Source organism: Strigops habroptila, chromosome 10 (genome assembly GCF_004027225.2).
Source record: "Strigops habroptila isolate Jane chromosome 10, bStrHab1.2.pri, whole genome shotgun sequence".
Taxonomy (NCBI): domain Eukaryota; kingdom Metazoa; phylum Chordata; class Aves; order Psittaciformes; family Psittacidae; genus Strigops; species Strigops habroptila.
This window is the reverse complement of record NC_046359.1, coordinates 9501565-9517550: the sequence shown is the minus strand read 5'-3', so window position 1 is coordinate 9517550 and position 15986 is coordinate 9501565. Positions and strand designations below refer to the sequence as shown.

The window sequence follows — 15986 nt, the reverse complement described above, 5'->3', positions numbered from 1 at the left end:
CTATCTACTGTACCAGTGTAATTTTCATCCACACATTCAACCATGAAATATAACACAGTCTTCCCGGAAAATCTATTTTCAGCTTCCCCAGGCAGAAGATTCCACCTGATTTTTTTAAACACAATGTGTACATGTGTTATCTAAGGTGGGAAAGTTGAAAAAATATTTTTATATGTTAACACGAAGACAGTAGCTTTACTCTCAAGAGCACTGTTTTGCCAGATTAGTTGCTGAAGAGCTAACATCATTTTTTCACAGATTCTTTGGCGAATTCGAAGGTCCCTGTATCTAACAGCATACCAAAAAGTTAAAAATCCTAATGTATTAGATTTGAAAAATTACCACATCTGATATTCTGTTTAGTTCTCTAAAAGTTAAGAAGTACGCATTTATGCCAAGACATTCACCATTTAGTTTAAAATTAAGTGATTACTAAGGAGCTTTACTGTCCTAGGATTGCGTAAGGCATTTTTTTTCTTTTTCATTTTTCTGTAGTAAAATTATACTTTTATAATGTAATTTTGGCATTATAAAATACAACCCTCAGGTGGAAGCCATAAAGCAACCCAAAGAAACCAAAAGGAAGATCTCTATTTTTTTGTGAAAATTAATGACACAGCACTGCCATAAAGACCTTGCATTATATTGTCAAGAGTCAAGAAACTTTAAAACACCACGTAAGTTGTACTGCTTAAGTTGCTTTAACTTGAAGCAGTGGAAGTTAGATAAATGGACTAGGAAGTTAGAGAGAATTAATTTAAGAGTAACTTTTAAATTACTGACCTCTAACACGAAACTATAAAAGCTGTGTGCCTCTGTATTTAACTGCACAGAATTAGATCACCTGGAAAAATGCTAATACTGTAAACAATCTACCTACTTGCATTAGGTAGAAGGAAACAAAGGTAAGTTTATTAAATTAACTACAGTTTTGCCAATATTTATTCTGATATTTTTGTGTTATGTATCACATAGGTAGTATTTGCGTTGACCTAAAAAAACATACAGAATTCAAAATTAACAAAGGGCTGTTGCTAATTCAAAAGGTAACCAGCACTTCATAAATGGTATCATGTACCAAATGCAAGAGAAGATTTTAAAATTACTATATAGCTCCACAGCTATAAATCTCACTGTACAGAGGTATATAAAAACAAATCTGACTAAACACAGTATATCAAATTCCCTGAGCAAAGCTCAAATCTCTCTAATCTCTTTTACTCGAGGCTGAAAACCGTCTGATGCATCATCATACTATGTACGTACAGTCCACCTGAATTTCCTCATATCCATTTTCCTGCTCCACATAGAAAAGAAACACATACAAAGACAATAAATCCATCTCAAATTGACAGAAAAGCAGTCTGACAGTACTACCGTAACAAGGAGAAGCTACTTGTATCATGGCAAAAAAAACCAGTTCTTAACATGAAGACAAATGAGTCCCATCTGTCATTGCTGCAGTCTTCTACGAGCTGCCAGTAAGCTCCCGGGCTACACCTCCCTTCTACAAACACTCCAACAAACCTTAAGGAAGAGGACATACCAGCTCCTCCTAAAAGGAGGATATCTGGAATTTCCTGATCTCTTCCCACTGCTTCAGATTATGCTGCTGCACAAGGAGCCTGTCCACATTTAAGAACAACAGTAAAAATGGCGAAGTCCTCTCCACTAAAGGCTTTTAGGCTGGAGCACAGTTTCCCTCTTTTTAGCCCACAGCTTCTTTCAGGGAAAGGCTGGGCCCATTCCTTATCCCCTGTTAAGCCCAGCAGAGGCTGGGTGCCCTACCAACACAGACACTTATTACAGATGTGAAAGAGGACAGAAAGGCTTGTTCACTACTAGCTTACTTGTTGAGGAGCCATAATTGAGATACTGCTCTTCACTGCTCTCTGGGTCAACGGACAGCTGTAAGCCAAGGGAAACAACCAAATCTGGGTCAAAAACTAAACAAGTTCTTGAGAAGAAACTGTAGAAACCTCAATCAACAAGAAGCAGTAAACAGTAACAGGCAGAACTGATCTTCCAGCTAAGGTGCTGGAGTAATTTCAAACTTACATTCTAACAGCCTTCACTGCATGTAAGAGAACTGGATATAGTTATGTTACGTATAAAATATGAGGCTTTTATGCAATTAAACATTGATTTTTCCAAACATTATCTTTCATTTTGTAAAGACATAAAATATAAAATCACATTTAAACCACTTACTTTTCCACATCTCTAATAAAGGGAAGATTAAGACATCCTTTGAAAGCATTCATGCTTTTACCTACTACAAAAATAAACATTTTTAAGTATTAAACGGTAAGATACTTAATAAAGTATCAAAACATTTCCAAAGAGTCCCACTAAGGAGCAAGAAAATGTCAAAAGATCATGACTGTAACATCACCAACAAACTGTTTGAATCAAAAATAACTAAGTACTTTTTTTGTACAGCAACTGAAGTATTCATTTCTTTTCGCTCTGAATGAGCCATGGAAAACGGCAAAGTTTTAGACTAATTTTATAAAACTATTTATATCAAATCAAGAATTTTATGTTACTAATAAAAGCACTGTTTCAAAGTTTGTCCTTCCAAACTCTTTAACCTTCTCTGTCATTTAGGCTGACTGATAAGCCACCAGCTGGTTTTTTTACTTCCTCGTGCTACAATGCATTCTCTTCCTTTTTAAGGCTAGTACACCCAAGCAACAAACAGCAGGACTTAAGCCAGCTGCTAGAATGTCACAAACCTATATATTTAGCTCTCACCTCATTTATTGCTATTCCTCAGCGCCAACCATTTAATGTCCCTTTTGCTCCAGTCTACTGACATTCCTCACTGAGCTGACAACACTGCAGGCTGGATCAGCAGCCAGGAGGTACAAGAACACACAACAACAAAGCCAGACCTTATCAGTTATCAGAGACAAAAGCCATGCCTTGTCAAACATAGCCAAGGTGAAAATCATTTTGGGTTTTGGTCATGTCACTGTCATTCCCTTCCCCCCAATTTCTGACTTCATTTTTGCTGTTTATAAATTGTGTAGTTGTTTATGTAAATACTAACTTCAGATCTTTAGTGAAACAGCAGTTTGTTCTTTTACAATTAGCGCTTTCTATCTTCACCTAATAGGACAGAAAACCTCCCGTTAGTACTATATTTATTTGCATTATTTGCTTCACTTCCATCTTCTCAGTGCTTTTCATACATACTAATACAAACTCTACATTAAAGTCATATTTGCTTTCATTTTAAGATTGTTTTAAACATTAACCCTTTTCCTCATGCCACAAGTTTAAAGAAAATCTTAATAGGGTAGTTTAAATTCCAATTCAAATAACTATAAAGTAATATCCCTCAAAATGAATTTTATGCTACATGTTATGTTCATGTAAAAAAACTAATCTAATTACTGTCATATTTTGGAAATAATTGGATTTTAAATTGCTTAGGATTATCAACATAAGTGAGAAAGCTGTAAAGATAGACAAATTAACAATTTCATGGTTTTAAAAGAGGAATCTCTGTTATCATTAGAGCCCATGTGCAATTATTTAAAGGTCCACAGTACAATTTGGTAGCTCCCTTCTTTAAGTGGTCATAAAAACCTTTAAACAGCAATTGAAAGATTGTTAACAGAAACTCTTTCAGGAAATCAGATCGTGTGAACAATCTAATGGTAGGCATGCTTAAGAGAGATAGTGAATAATCTGTTTCATCCTATTCACTAAGATGAGGTTTTCAGGACAGTGACAAGACATCAGTTTCAATAACACCAGGAGATGAGTAAAATTGTTCAATTCCATGCTCTATTTGGGAATCGTGACACATTTATCAAGAAAATTAACAAGTTGTGCTGTGTGTAAATCGGTCTCCAAAACCTAATTGCAGGTTCCAGCAGTGCCCTCTAAGCCTCACAGTTCACATTAAGCTCATATTCCAATAACAAAGGATCCGGAGGATATACAGTCCAACAACTGATTTCCATAATAATACCTTTTAATTAGATGTGACTACATGTGACATTACCCAAGGCACTTAAAGTTGGCAAATTTGCTGTAGAGGACTTCCAATTTTCAGTAATTAAAAGTGAGAAAGATATGTTTAAATTGGAGCATTATTGCAGATGGTGACACTGTTGTTACAAAAACTTTGCAGAAATGGAAATTCTTATACTTAAGGGACACCATTCCCTTTTTTCCAAAATTATCTGAGAAATGAAGTCACTTTTCCTCCCAGAAAAAGGAACGGCTGATCAAGAAAGAGGCTTTGAGGTTATACTTCAGTTTATGCAAAGAAGTGGTCCTCAGTAACCACTTCATTTCATCTTACTAGTTACTGGAACTTTGGACGAAGTTCTGCATCCCTTTCAGGCAATAGATTTTATGCTGAATTATTCATTGCTTTGTAATTCTAAGTTCCAAAAATAGATTTATTAGTCACCTCGAAAAGTGGGAGGAAACACAGAAATTACTCCTAGGTCAGAAGACCTTAAAAGCTACTTATATAATAATCACTTTTTATTTCCACAATAGCACTCTCTTTGACAAGCGAGATTTTATAAAAAATAATAAAAAGGTAAAGCACCACACCAAGCAACAGAGCAAATAAACCCATGATAAAGATGCATAGCATTGTTTCGTGGACAATTTTTTTGTGGCATTATCGGTGACAACTGTGACGAAAGTTTCCATATTCAACCAAGATATTTGGGGAAAAGAATGCATTTTTGAAATTTCTGAAGTGACAAATTAAGGTATTTAACCCTCCTACACATAAACATGCTTTCTGTTCATGTGACTGATTTTAATTACCTCATTTAGCTGACTAAATCGTAATTTATAATCACAACCAGTATTAGATAATTTTTGCTTTGCTCCTTTACTTCTACACACATTCAAGTATTGGTAACGTAACTGCAATCTGATTCATAGAATTAAACTCTACTGTACAAACAAATTGTGCCTTCTGTGAACTCACGGGAGTGGGAGGGTATCAGAATTCTTACCTAGTTTGAGACAACTCAACTCTTGAAATACCTATTTATATCTTTCAATATACTGGAACAGCTGCAAGTATTTCAGCAATCAGAAGTACAAAACCTCATGATTTAAACAAAGAATGATAATGCTTAGCCAAAGGAGCTCTGTACATTGCAATTGATTTCCATGTACATAGTTTGCACTGCATTAGGTTCATTAGAAGTTCATTTACTCAACTTCTTAACGTGAAAATACTGAAAACACATCACAAAGTAATTTTCAATTGTTTCATCAAAACAAACGAAGTCCCCCTCCCAAAAGTTTAGAACATAAACAGTAGGGTTACATAATTGGTAGTGTTTGTCATTATACTACAGACCAAGTAGTAGAACGCTTCAACCAAGCGTAACAGAAAAAGAAGACTACTAGTTTTCAGTCTACTTGCTGTTGTCCAATTAGTTCTAAAAAATCATAAACATGTTTTTCAATGTTGACCATATATGAAGTGACAAATTGAACAATTCACCTTCTGAAAAGGCTGTTACAAAAGTGTTCGATATACGCATACAGCTGCCATAATCAGTAAGATCTGCAAAATTCCAAGTCTAGAACTTGGAAGACAGGCCAGAAATGCAAACGGTATCTCAAATTATAACCCTTTAAATACCTCCTTTAGTGCTTTAAGGTTTAATCCACCTTGTTTGCTTTAAATGACTTCTGCTAAAAGCTGTTATATTACCCAACCTTAACTCTTTGCTCTATCTGTAAGAAGGTAATATATAAATAGAAAAAAGGAAGCAAAACTGAAAGCACCTGAAACATCTTAAAAAGCCCACTGTTCAGGAGCATTTAAGGGTACAAGTCTCAGGACATATGCACTACAGAGTTACGTGCTTCAGCCAGCATCATGGAGTACAGAGCAGAAGCGTTACAGTCTAGTATTACAGTAATAATAGCGCCTTTGGATATCATACTGAATCTATTATTCTAAAAATTTACAACACTACTAAAATAGCAGCTCATCAACAATTACTACATTCAGGCTTTATTTCTAACTAGATTTTGCCTTTTACCGAGGAGCTTAAAGTAAGGAGATAGACAGTAAGACATTATCACGTTCAACAGTTCTGTGATGACCACCACCACACCACAGTTGCTGCAACAGAGGAGGAACTACCTCATATTTATTGCAGGAAAAAAGGCATGAGAAAGAGTTGTGATAAAGCTTTGAGATGCACTTCGGGTTCACACGCCAATCCACCTGTCTTTAGTAACATGCATAGCTATGTCCCAAGCTATCTTCCAGCCCTATTTAATGCTACAAAGCGAGTTCCAGGTCCCTCGTTCAGCTTGCCCATCTGCTGCTGACTCTCTGAAGAAACTGAAATCCTTCAGAAGGCACCACAAGCCCTTGTTTAAAACTTTGCAGGTCTCAAAGACAAAATTTGCACTTGTGAAGGAGGGAAAACACATATGCAAAATATTATTTTGGCCAGACTAACTTGAAAAACTCTGAAGAGCCCAAAACCCAAGAAACAGTATTTTAGTATTTGTGCTGAGTGACATCAACTGTGCTTTATTTTTAAAAGTGAATGTCACCTTAAAACCGATAGTAAACAAATACAGTCAAATGAGTTCAAACTATAAAATTCAAACTATTAGGTTAAACACTATGACCCATGAGTTTAACATGTTAATTTGAATCATATATTATTACCAGTACTTGAAATAAATTAACAAGATAACAATTGGTCATTTCTACTGATCACTATGAGTTTGGACAAGCAATACAGAGATACTTATTTCATGCAGCATTCACAGTTTTAGACCACTTGTACTTGGTGAGGAAAAAAAAAAAAAATCCAAGAAACTGCTGCGTACTTATGACAACTTTAAATCGTAATTCAGTTGATCTTCCCAGAGCAAGCACCACTAACAACAGGGCAAAGCCCTGACACTAGAGATCGTAATGTCTGTAACTAGAATGAACTTCAATTTTTAGGTCAGTATGTTCTGACTGTTTATAAACCACATAGCTGAAAGATATTGATCAGGCTTATGTCACTATTCTAAAGAAACAGAAGCTTCTAACAAAACATTAATCAATCTAAGCAACTTTAAGTGTTGTGTGGATGAATGCGCACCATTAGAACAGGTGCGTGAGCCTTCCCAGAAGACAGGGTATACTATGCTATATATAAGAGACAAGTAAAATGAGTGCAAGTAAGGTGCAAAAAGGAACTGGCTGCTCATCAACCAGCATTATTTTGCTTAAAATGCTGTGTGTATGAAAAAAAACCCACTGCACACTGTTTCAAAGAAGTGTAGTAAATCTCAAAAGGAAATCAGTGCCTTCACATAATTCAACTATTTTACAATGCTCTTAAGAAAAAGAAATATATAAAAAACTTAGAAGCGCTAATTAATATTATGCCAAAGTAACTGAAACAACTGTGTCCAACTACTGTTCTTACCAGCTTTAAGAAACAGCACAGACTAATTGAATAAATTGAGTAGATCCATACAACAACAGATGAATACCTAGTAGCTACACAATCACAGAATCTCCTATGCAGAGTTATCTACTGAGGCAGCATTTGCATTTTCTTCTGAATCCAATGTTCAAAACTAAGGCAGGTAAGCAACAGTTATTACACTATAAAACAAAACATGGAAGAAGAAAGGAAAGATCTGAACAGAGGAAGTTTACTCATTCTGAATTATGGATCAAATTCAAATCAGAAATTAATGGTATAAATGCAACATCACACTGAAGACTTTTCTTTGACTAGTGATATACACTTTATTAATGAGTTGAGAATTTCAGAACAAGCAGAACCTAAAAGCACCACACCTCAAAAAACCACTCTTGCTTAAAAGACAACTTTTTTTTTTTTTTTAAAATCAATATGCACCCCCAAGGCTTGTGGGCAGACTTAACTCTAGTAATAAGCAAAAGACCTTTTAGTATTGAGGACATATGAACTGATTTTTACCTGATTTAGGAGAGATACAAGGAAAACATGAGGCTGGTATTTTGACTGGTGCTCAAAACTACTATTAACAGCAATTCAGGATGGGGGTCAGTGCCTTCTTATCCTGGCAAAACACGGAGCAAGCATCATTAGTGAAGACTTGCATTTCACTGATCTGCCTTATATGAAGTTACAAAACTCATGCTATCCTCTAACAATAAAATATTGAGTTACTTTTGCAAGGGCAACCAACTCCATAAAAATCTAGGCGTACAAGCAGGAATACCCAAGATACAGAGCTACTAGAAAGGAAAAAATATCTAATATGTGTGTCAAAAGGTTACTGACCACCAGATATGGGGTAGGGGGTAGGGAAGGTGCTAGAAGTAAAAAAGTATTATAGGTCTCCTTTGTTAACTAACCAGAGGAAGAAAAAGTTTTAAATCCTCTTCATTCACAAGAAATTCTGTATTTCCTACTCCAGGAAGTTCAGCAGGTGTACCCCAAGTGTACCTGACCTATACATACCAGCAAGCCAAAATGTTATGCTGAAGCTCTCTGTGTAAAACCTTTATTTACTGCAATAAACATCTGAAAGAACAGACTGAACACCACCCCCCCCAAAAAAAAAGGCACCAATGAAAACCAAGATCAATATTCCACAATCACTCTCTGCCCCACAACTGACATTTCATTATTTGTATTCGCACACAACTCTCTGTTTAGTCTTACAAGAGCTACTGCACAAAGTAAGTAAAAGTTCTGAGTGAAAACAGCTCAGCAAGAGGAAGTGTAGACAAACTGCCAATAGAGCTATCCAAGAGAGATATTGACTAACATCTTAACTTCCTTTTCATAAAGTTGAGGTGGACACATCCTTTGCAATCTCAAATTTTGCCTTTCCCAAAGTTAACCATTTTTAGTAGGATTAATTTATTCTAACTAAAATTGTATACATTTCATTCACAGAAAAACAGGCATCTACAAACTGTTCAGACGTATTTTCTAGCCTAATGTTCTCCTGCCACACTTGGCTTCCCCATACGCACACGCTCTTCCTCATCCAGAAGGCGCCCAAATGCCTAGCACTAGCTGTTACTGTCAGGTTAAAGGACTCATACCCATAATGAGTTGGGCCAGTATAGTGACTAAACAAGAATCCACTTTCTACTAGAAGTGTGGTATACATGCTGGGCATCACTAAAAGCTTAATCCTGTGATGTTAATTTGAAAAAGTTACTAATACATGCATCACCATAACAAACCGGTATCCTAAAAAGTATGTTCAACTTGTGTATCAGTACCAGATGCAAATCATTTCTTCTCCAATTTCCAAATTTACCCTGAAAAATATTACAGGAAACATTATCCCCAGCTAAAGCGAGGGCTATTTACATAGTTTTTACTTGTCTTACCTCCACCTTGCCTCCTCCCTCCCTTTTTTTCTAATTCTTATTTACACACACACAAAGCACAGTATCTGCAAATAGTTAAAGAGCAAAATTTGAAAGTAAGAAAGAAATGGGAATAAGAATATTAACAGATAAATGATTAAGTAATCACCTGTCTAACTTAATGACACTCAATGCTTAAAGAATTAAATGAGGAAGAAATAACTCTCATGATGAGATACAGACAAAGTTCATCAGTACTGCTGAACTGATGCTGAGCCTGGGATATCACTATCAGAGACTGAAGAACAGGGTATTTATCTACAATATATTCTAGACTGTCTTCCCCACTTTTGTCTCTGAGGACAAACATGCTCTAAAGATTTCACAGGCTTATTTCTGAATGGAATTATGACAATGTATGTCATCTTTCAGCAAGGTGCTACAAATGACACCACCACCACCACCACAACCTACTGAATGTGAACCAGAGCTCAAAAGCAACTTATCTTTCAAAAGGTGAATCAGGTGGTCAGTATCAGAAGGATATCCACTAAAATATTAGACAGAAAAGTAAAAAAAAAAAAAAAAAAAAGATTGATACCAATATTATGTCTCTGTTTTATTAGCATCTAAATAAAGGGAATCTTTCTCAATGAATTCATTCCCTTACCACTTGCAATGAGAGCGTGTAAAGCCTCTCACATATATATATATGTAAAGTTCAAATTCCTAATTAACTTTTTTGCTCCAAATGTTTTTCCAAATATCTCATTCGGACTGGAAATGAGTAATCACACTATTTTAGTTCTTTCATATACATTTGTACTTGTATCAGTAGCTGACCTTTTACCAAATCTTCCTTCAGTCCTGCTGGTACTCTGCAGCTCAAGTTTATTTACAGGGACCAGCTATGTTCTGTCTTTCCTTCCTACTGCAAGGGTAAACAAGGCCAGCTCTTTTGGCCTCCTTCCCTGTTTACCACTAGGGAATGATAAGCTTAAGTAAAAGAATCAGAACAATAAATAAAGATGATGTTATCATTTTCCTAATCCATATTAGGGACGCTAATAAACCCTGATATTACAAATTGAAAAAGGATTTAAATGTTTTGTCAGTAAGTTCCCTATAGTAAAATGAATCCCTGTGTTCATCATCCTGTTGTACTAATTAAACAGTTTTAACTAAAATGGTCAAAAAGTACGCACAAGCTGTTTATCACTGCTGGCCTTTGAGCTTCAGTATACTCGAAGGACATGCTACTTTAGATGCGATAATTACTGAGTTCTTACATTTTTACTGAAGAAGCACAGAAGAGTTCCAACAGAGAATTTCACATTAATCAGAGCTAACAGGGTACTTATTAATAATAAAGCCATGATTATAATAGAAAAACACATTTATTCAGTCCAACATTTGTAGGTACTAATTCCAAAAACTGTTTAAATTGATATCAGACAGAAACTCTAGTCTCAGCTCTTTAGGGAAATTCAAGAAAATTAATCATTTATCTGAAGTATAAGAAATGCTAAAGACTATTAACTATTCACCCACAAACAATGGCATATCCTCTATTCTTCTGCTTCCTAAGAGCTCAATCATATTACTTTTTTTAAACTCTGACGGAAGATATTTTTCCATGAATTGGAAATGCCTTCAAACTTTAACTTAAATAACCACACACAGATTTAACCACAGAGAGAATACATCTTTAACTGAAGGGCAAATAACAGACACCTAATGGAATTTCATCTTCTAGGTACCTTCCGCACAACTTCTCTCTCAAGTTTCAGGAGCACACTCTGTTCGCAAAAGCTCAAATCTCAATTTTAAGACTAAAATGTCTGTAAAGGTCTAACACCTTCTCGAGGGTGGTAGAATAATATATACAATACAACTGCATTACTATAGCTTGCAATGGAAAAACAATGAGCCAGAAGGCAGAGCACCCCAACAATTATTCAATTCATCAGATGTGATTACATCATGGAAAAATGCTCCTTATTAACATGACATACAAAAGAAAATTAGTTATTCTCTAGGAAGATTTTTGCGTATCTTCTACTTACTAGAACACAAGTAGAAAAGCAAACTCGACAAAGTCAGCATTTAAAAACTACAGGCTGTTTCATACAATTGCTTTTTTTGGAAGTTTGACCCTTGCATCAACTATGGTCTTAGAATAAATCTTAGAACAAAAATACTCAGTAAGAACTCAAAAATCTAAATTAAGATACTACAGGGGATTTTATATATATATTTATTTTAGCTTTGTAATTATATTTTACATATTCTTTCCTCTGTGTAGGTATTCAAAGGACAGTCAAATAATACAGGCTATGAAAATTTACCATTTCATCTTTTACGCATATATGCATATGCTTATATATACATAAAACAAGTTTGTTTAAACTTATGACAGACCATTATTTTTATGCCTCAGTTTAGGATTCTGTGCACAGAATTAAACTGCAGTACTATTCAGTATTCGCTACAGTCAACTAATCTATATGCTTACAACTGTAAGTCAAAGAATAAAAGTTTATTAGAACATAATTTCTAAAAATATTGTTAAATCTAAATTAGAAAACAGCTTCTGGTCACCCTTCTTTGCATAATATTTAATTTTATCCATCTTTATGCCTTTGTAAGGCATACGAGATTGTCAGAAGAGAATGATGGGAACAGAAAGAATTAACTGGAGGTATCTGACAAACTCACTCTGATAGGGTGCACAGCATGTCTTCCCTGTATCTGATAACAAATCAATTGCTAGATATGAGTAAGAAGTTTCACATAACACTGTGTGATTACAATTAAATTATCTTTACAGGTGAAATTAATCATTACAAGTGACATTTACAGACAAGTTGCAATCACTGTACTCCAGACCTTCTGAACACTGTACAAGCCTGAATGCAAAGCAGGTTATTTAATTTCTAACTTGGAGACAGATCTTAGGGGGGTTTTTTGTTTGGTTTGGGGGTTTTTTTGGCATGTAGTGGTATATTCTAGCTGCTTAAGCAATTACTGAGGCTGTGCAGATCCCATTCTGGGATCTAGGAACAAATACAGACAACATGTACACAGGCAGGAGAACAAAGAGAACACTGGGCTTGGCTCCTCAATGAAGCCTGAATTGCCAAGTACCACCATAGTGTAGAAGCTGTACATTTTCTAGCAATATTTCACATCATCTCACAAGAACCAACTACCTTTATATTACAGGTCACGTGTATACAAATCACAAGTCTCTCCAACTTCTGAAGTTGTAAAAGTTTATTGAAATAAATTAGTGACCATTTCAAGGGCATTTTTCTGAAGGCACAAAAAGACCTAGCATTACCTGGAGAAATCGTACACCCGAAGTTACACAAGGGCTTTGGCAGTAACTAGAGACAAACTCTCCCACTTATTTACACTATACTTAATAATTAACTGGCAGTAAAGAGCTAAGCCACACCACCTTTGATTTCTATACGAAAAGCTTAATAACAATTATAGTAAATCCAATCCCTTTTTCTTTCTCCTATCTCATGATCCTGGTACAGCAAGCATCCAGTTCTGTAAAAACTGCAACTGATAACTAAGGCAACTGTTTGCAAAGGATGCATTGTCAAATTATAAACCCAAAGATTTCAACAACTAAGCTATGTTTTAAAAAGCCAATAAGCAATATAACTCTAAGGTATATACAGATATCTAAGTACAGAGCTACTTGCATCGCTTTATGGAACAATTGCATAGCAGAGTTCACAGAGTCACAGAATGGTTTGGGTAGGAAGGGACCTTAAGGCTCATCTAGTTCCAATCCCATACCAGGTTGCTCAAAGCCCCATCCAACCTGGACTTGAACACTGCCAGGGATGGGGCATCCGCAACTTCTCAGGGCAACCTTTTCCTCTCAAAAATCTGTAATTCCAAGGAGTTTCAAAAAAAATCTATATTTTTGGTGTGAGGACATGTATGCATATACTTTGTACATATAGGTATATATACAGGTATATGCATTACTTAATTTGGAAGAAAAACTGAAGGGGAAAGAGATGCCCTTACTGGCAATGCAAATTCTTTGAATACTTTCCTTTGTACAGGTATTTTAATCCAAAAGCATCGCAACAGCTTTGTGAATACTGAAAAGGGAGAAGAGACGTTTGTTTAAATATTCTGTTCTGAACAATAACTTGCACTCAGTTTTCTCAATGGAGTATGGCATGACATTCTATGCTATGGAATATCCCTTTGGCTAGTTCGGGCCAGCTGTCCTGGCTGTGCTCCCTCCCAGCTCCTTGTGCCCCTCTCCTCCCTGGCAGAGCATGAGAGACTAAAAAGTTCTTGACTTAGGGTAAGCAATACTTAGCAACAACTAAATCATAAGTGTGCTATCAACATTATTCTTACACTAAATCCAAAACAAAGCACTATATCAGCTACTAGGACGAAAATTAACTATATCCCAGCGGAAACCAGGACAAATAATAAAGTTCAATTTGGAGAGCTTAATTTTATTAATGATCCAAAGAAAAGCCACAAGATACAGAAGTGTTATTTCCATTTTTTGCTATTCTGTACTTTCTTCCACTTTATACCACTTCAATGTGCAAATGCCTCATTTGGGCCCTGCGCTCCTTCACTGCAACAGGACACCTAAATTCTATTAGGGAGGAATAACACTATTATTTTCCTTATGGTTGGGCTGGATTGACAGGACTATTTATTTTCTCACTAGTTGTTTTAAGAAACCATTCAGACCACAGGGCTTCTGAATAGTTCTTCTAGTGAAATGAAATCAATTCTCTTTTCAAAAGGTAGGTGTACAATAGAACAGAACACCCAGTGGAGAACATAACATTGGCATACAAGCAAAGAGCTTTGCTTAAGAAGGGGGGAGGGATGAGAGATTGCAACAACAACAAAACCAAACAAACAGCCACCTCAGTTAAAGACAGTAATTGAATTAACTACAGTCTCCAAAGGTCTCCAAGGTCTCTACAGAGTATCTAAGTATCTAAGGATTCTTCAACTGACTTTCAGAGACATTGCAAGAGGAAAAAACAGTCCCAAAAAGTACTTCCCTCGTAAAACTCTACTACACAGTGTCTCAGGACAAGCAATACTGAATGATAAAGATAATTCAGATCTTAGATCTACAGCTTCATGATCCATATTAGTTCAGTATTTAACACAACCTTCTTCCACTCACACTCACTACAAATCAAGCCACCAACCAGAACATACACTGCTTCCCTAAGAACTATCTCAACAAAAGCAATTCAGTGGGATCCAAGGGCAGCATCACATGAAATTTACATTTAAAGACGACCACAAGGATCAAAAAATAATTTAGGGACTAAAAAGATATACTTACATCTGGATATTCTTTTACAGGCACATATAGTTTCTCTTGTAACTGTACAATAGGTCCCACAGCATCTGGTAATTCTGCACTTCTCTTCTCCGTACTACCATTTAATGTGTCGTTATACATGTCTTTCCGTACTCTGCTAATTTCTGTGGGGGGAAAAACGTATATTAGGTATTAAATACAGTAACACATTACAATCTAGCATGACAGTCGTCTTCTAATCTTTCCCCAATCTTAATGCCACTTTCTTCCTCTCTACATAAGCATCATGGTAGCTTGAAAGAAAAAAATCTACTCTGGTTTTGTTTAGATTTTTTGTGATTTTGGGGCTTTTTGTTTGTCTTTTTGTTTTGGGGTTTGGAGTTTTTTGGGGGAAAAGGGGATGTTATGCTTTGGTTTTTTAACTGCAGCACAAATAATTTAATATCTGTAAATTTGCTGCCTCCTCATCCTGTTTATGAAATTCAGGTATTTAGGTAAAAATTACATGCAGCTCCTTAGAACTCTTACAAGATTGTTCACATCATTTAAAAGGTGTACAAAACCAGGTTTTTTATGTATTTTTCATAATGAAGCATCTAGAAAGCAAAAAAACCCAAACAAACTAGAAACCTATGTCTAACAAAACATACAAAATGCATCTATACTATTTGCTAGTTAGGAGATTAACTATAGCATTTGGAAATGAAATGGTGCATCATTTAGCAGTGAGAAATCTGACAACTCAAGGTGCAGTTACTGAGCACACACTGTGACAAAAAAATAGTGAATATTGTTCTACTGACTACCCCCCCAAGAGATAATGAAAAAAATGAAGACAAGTATGGTATCAGAGACCTAGGCAACCTCTACATACATCCAAAAGTCCTTCTATTTCATTGTAAAGTAATGAAAAACTCCTTGACAGCACCAGGGAATATCACAAATAGACATATAAGTACTGTTTCTACCAATTACACCAGTATTAACAACACTGATTTACTTGCAAGATGTAGCTGAGTAGTTATAAACAAAAAAAAGTTTAAAATGTATAATCTGATTCAAATCCAGGTTACTTTCACTAAACTGTAACAAACTGAGAACTGACACAAAGCTTTGTCTTATTTGAGGCTATACTTCATTTCTAGGACTGTTAAACTGGTATTTAAATTGGTGCTCTAAGAACAAAAAAAATAATCTTTTAAATTTCATAATTTATGGAATCCCTACTTCTATAAAATACTATCAGTAAGTTTATTCCAGTATCACTAAGAATTACGTAAAACAAGTGTATTAACCAAGCTG

The 15986-nt window shown here is 35.5% G+C and overlaps 1 protein-coding gene across 18 annotated transcripts in view; it reads right to left on the bottom strand.

The window, feature by feature from the left end:
• Positions 1–15986, bottom strand: part of QKI (QKI, KH domain containing RNA binding) — a 151418-nt gene that overhangs the window by 97092 nt on the left and 38340 nt on the right. For all 18 annotated transcript variants that reach the window (XR_003993513.1, XR_003993515.1, XR_003993518.1 and 15 more), the window contains exon 2: positions 14706–14848. Coding sequence is in view for 14 of the 18 variants with exons in the window: in XM_030499739.1 (XP_030355599.1) it covers positions 14706–14848 (143 nt within the window). In the remaining 4 variants the exon portion in view is untranslated. The remainder of the gene's footprint in view (positions 1–14705; positions 14849–15986) is intronic.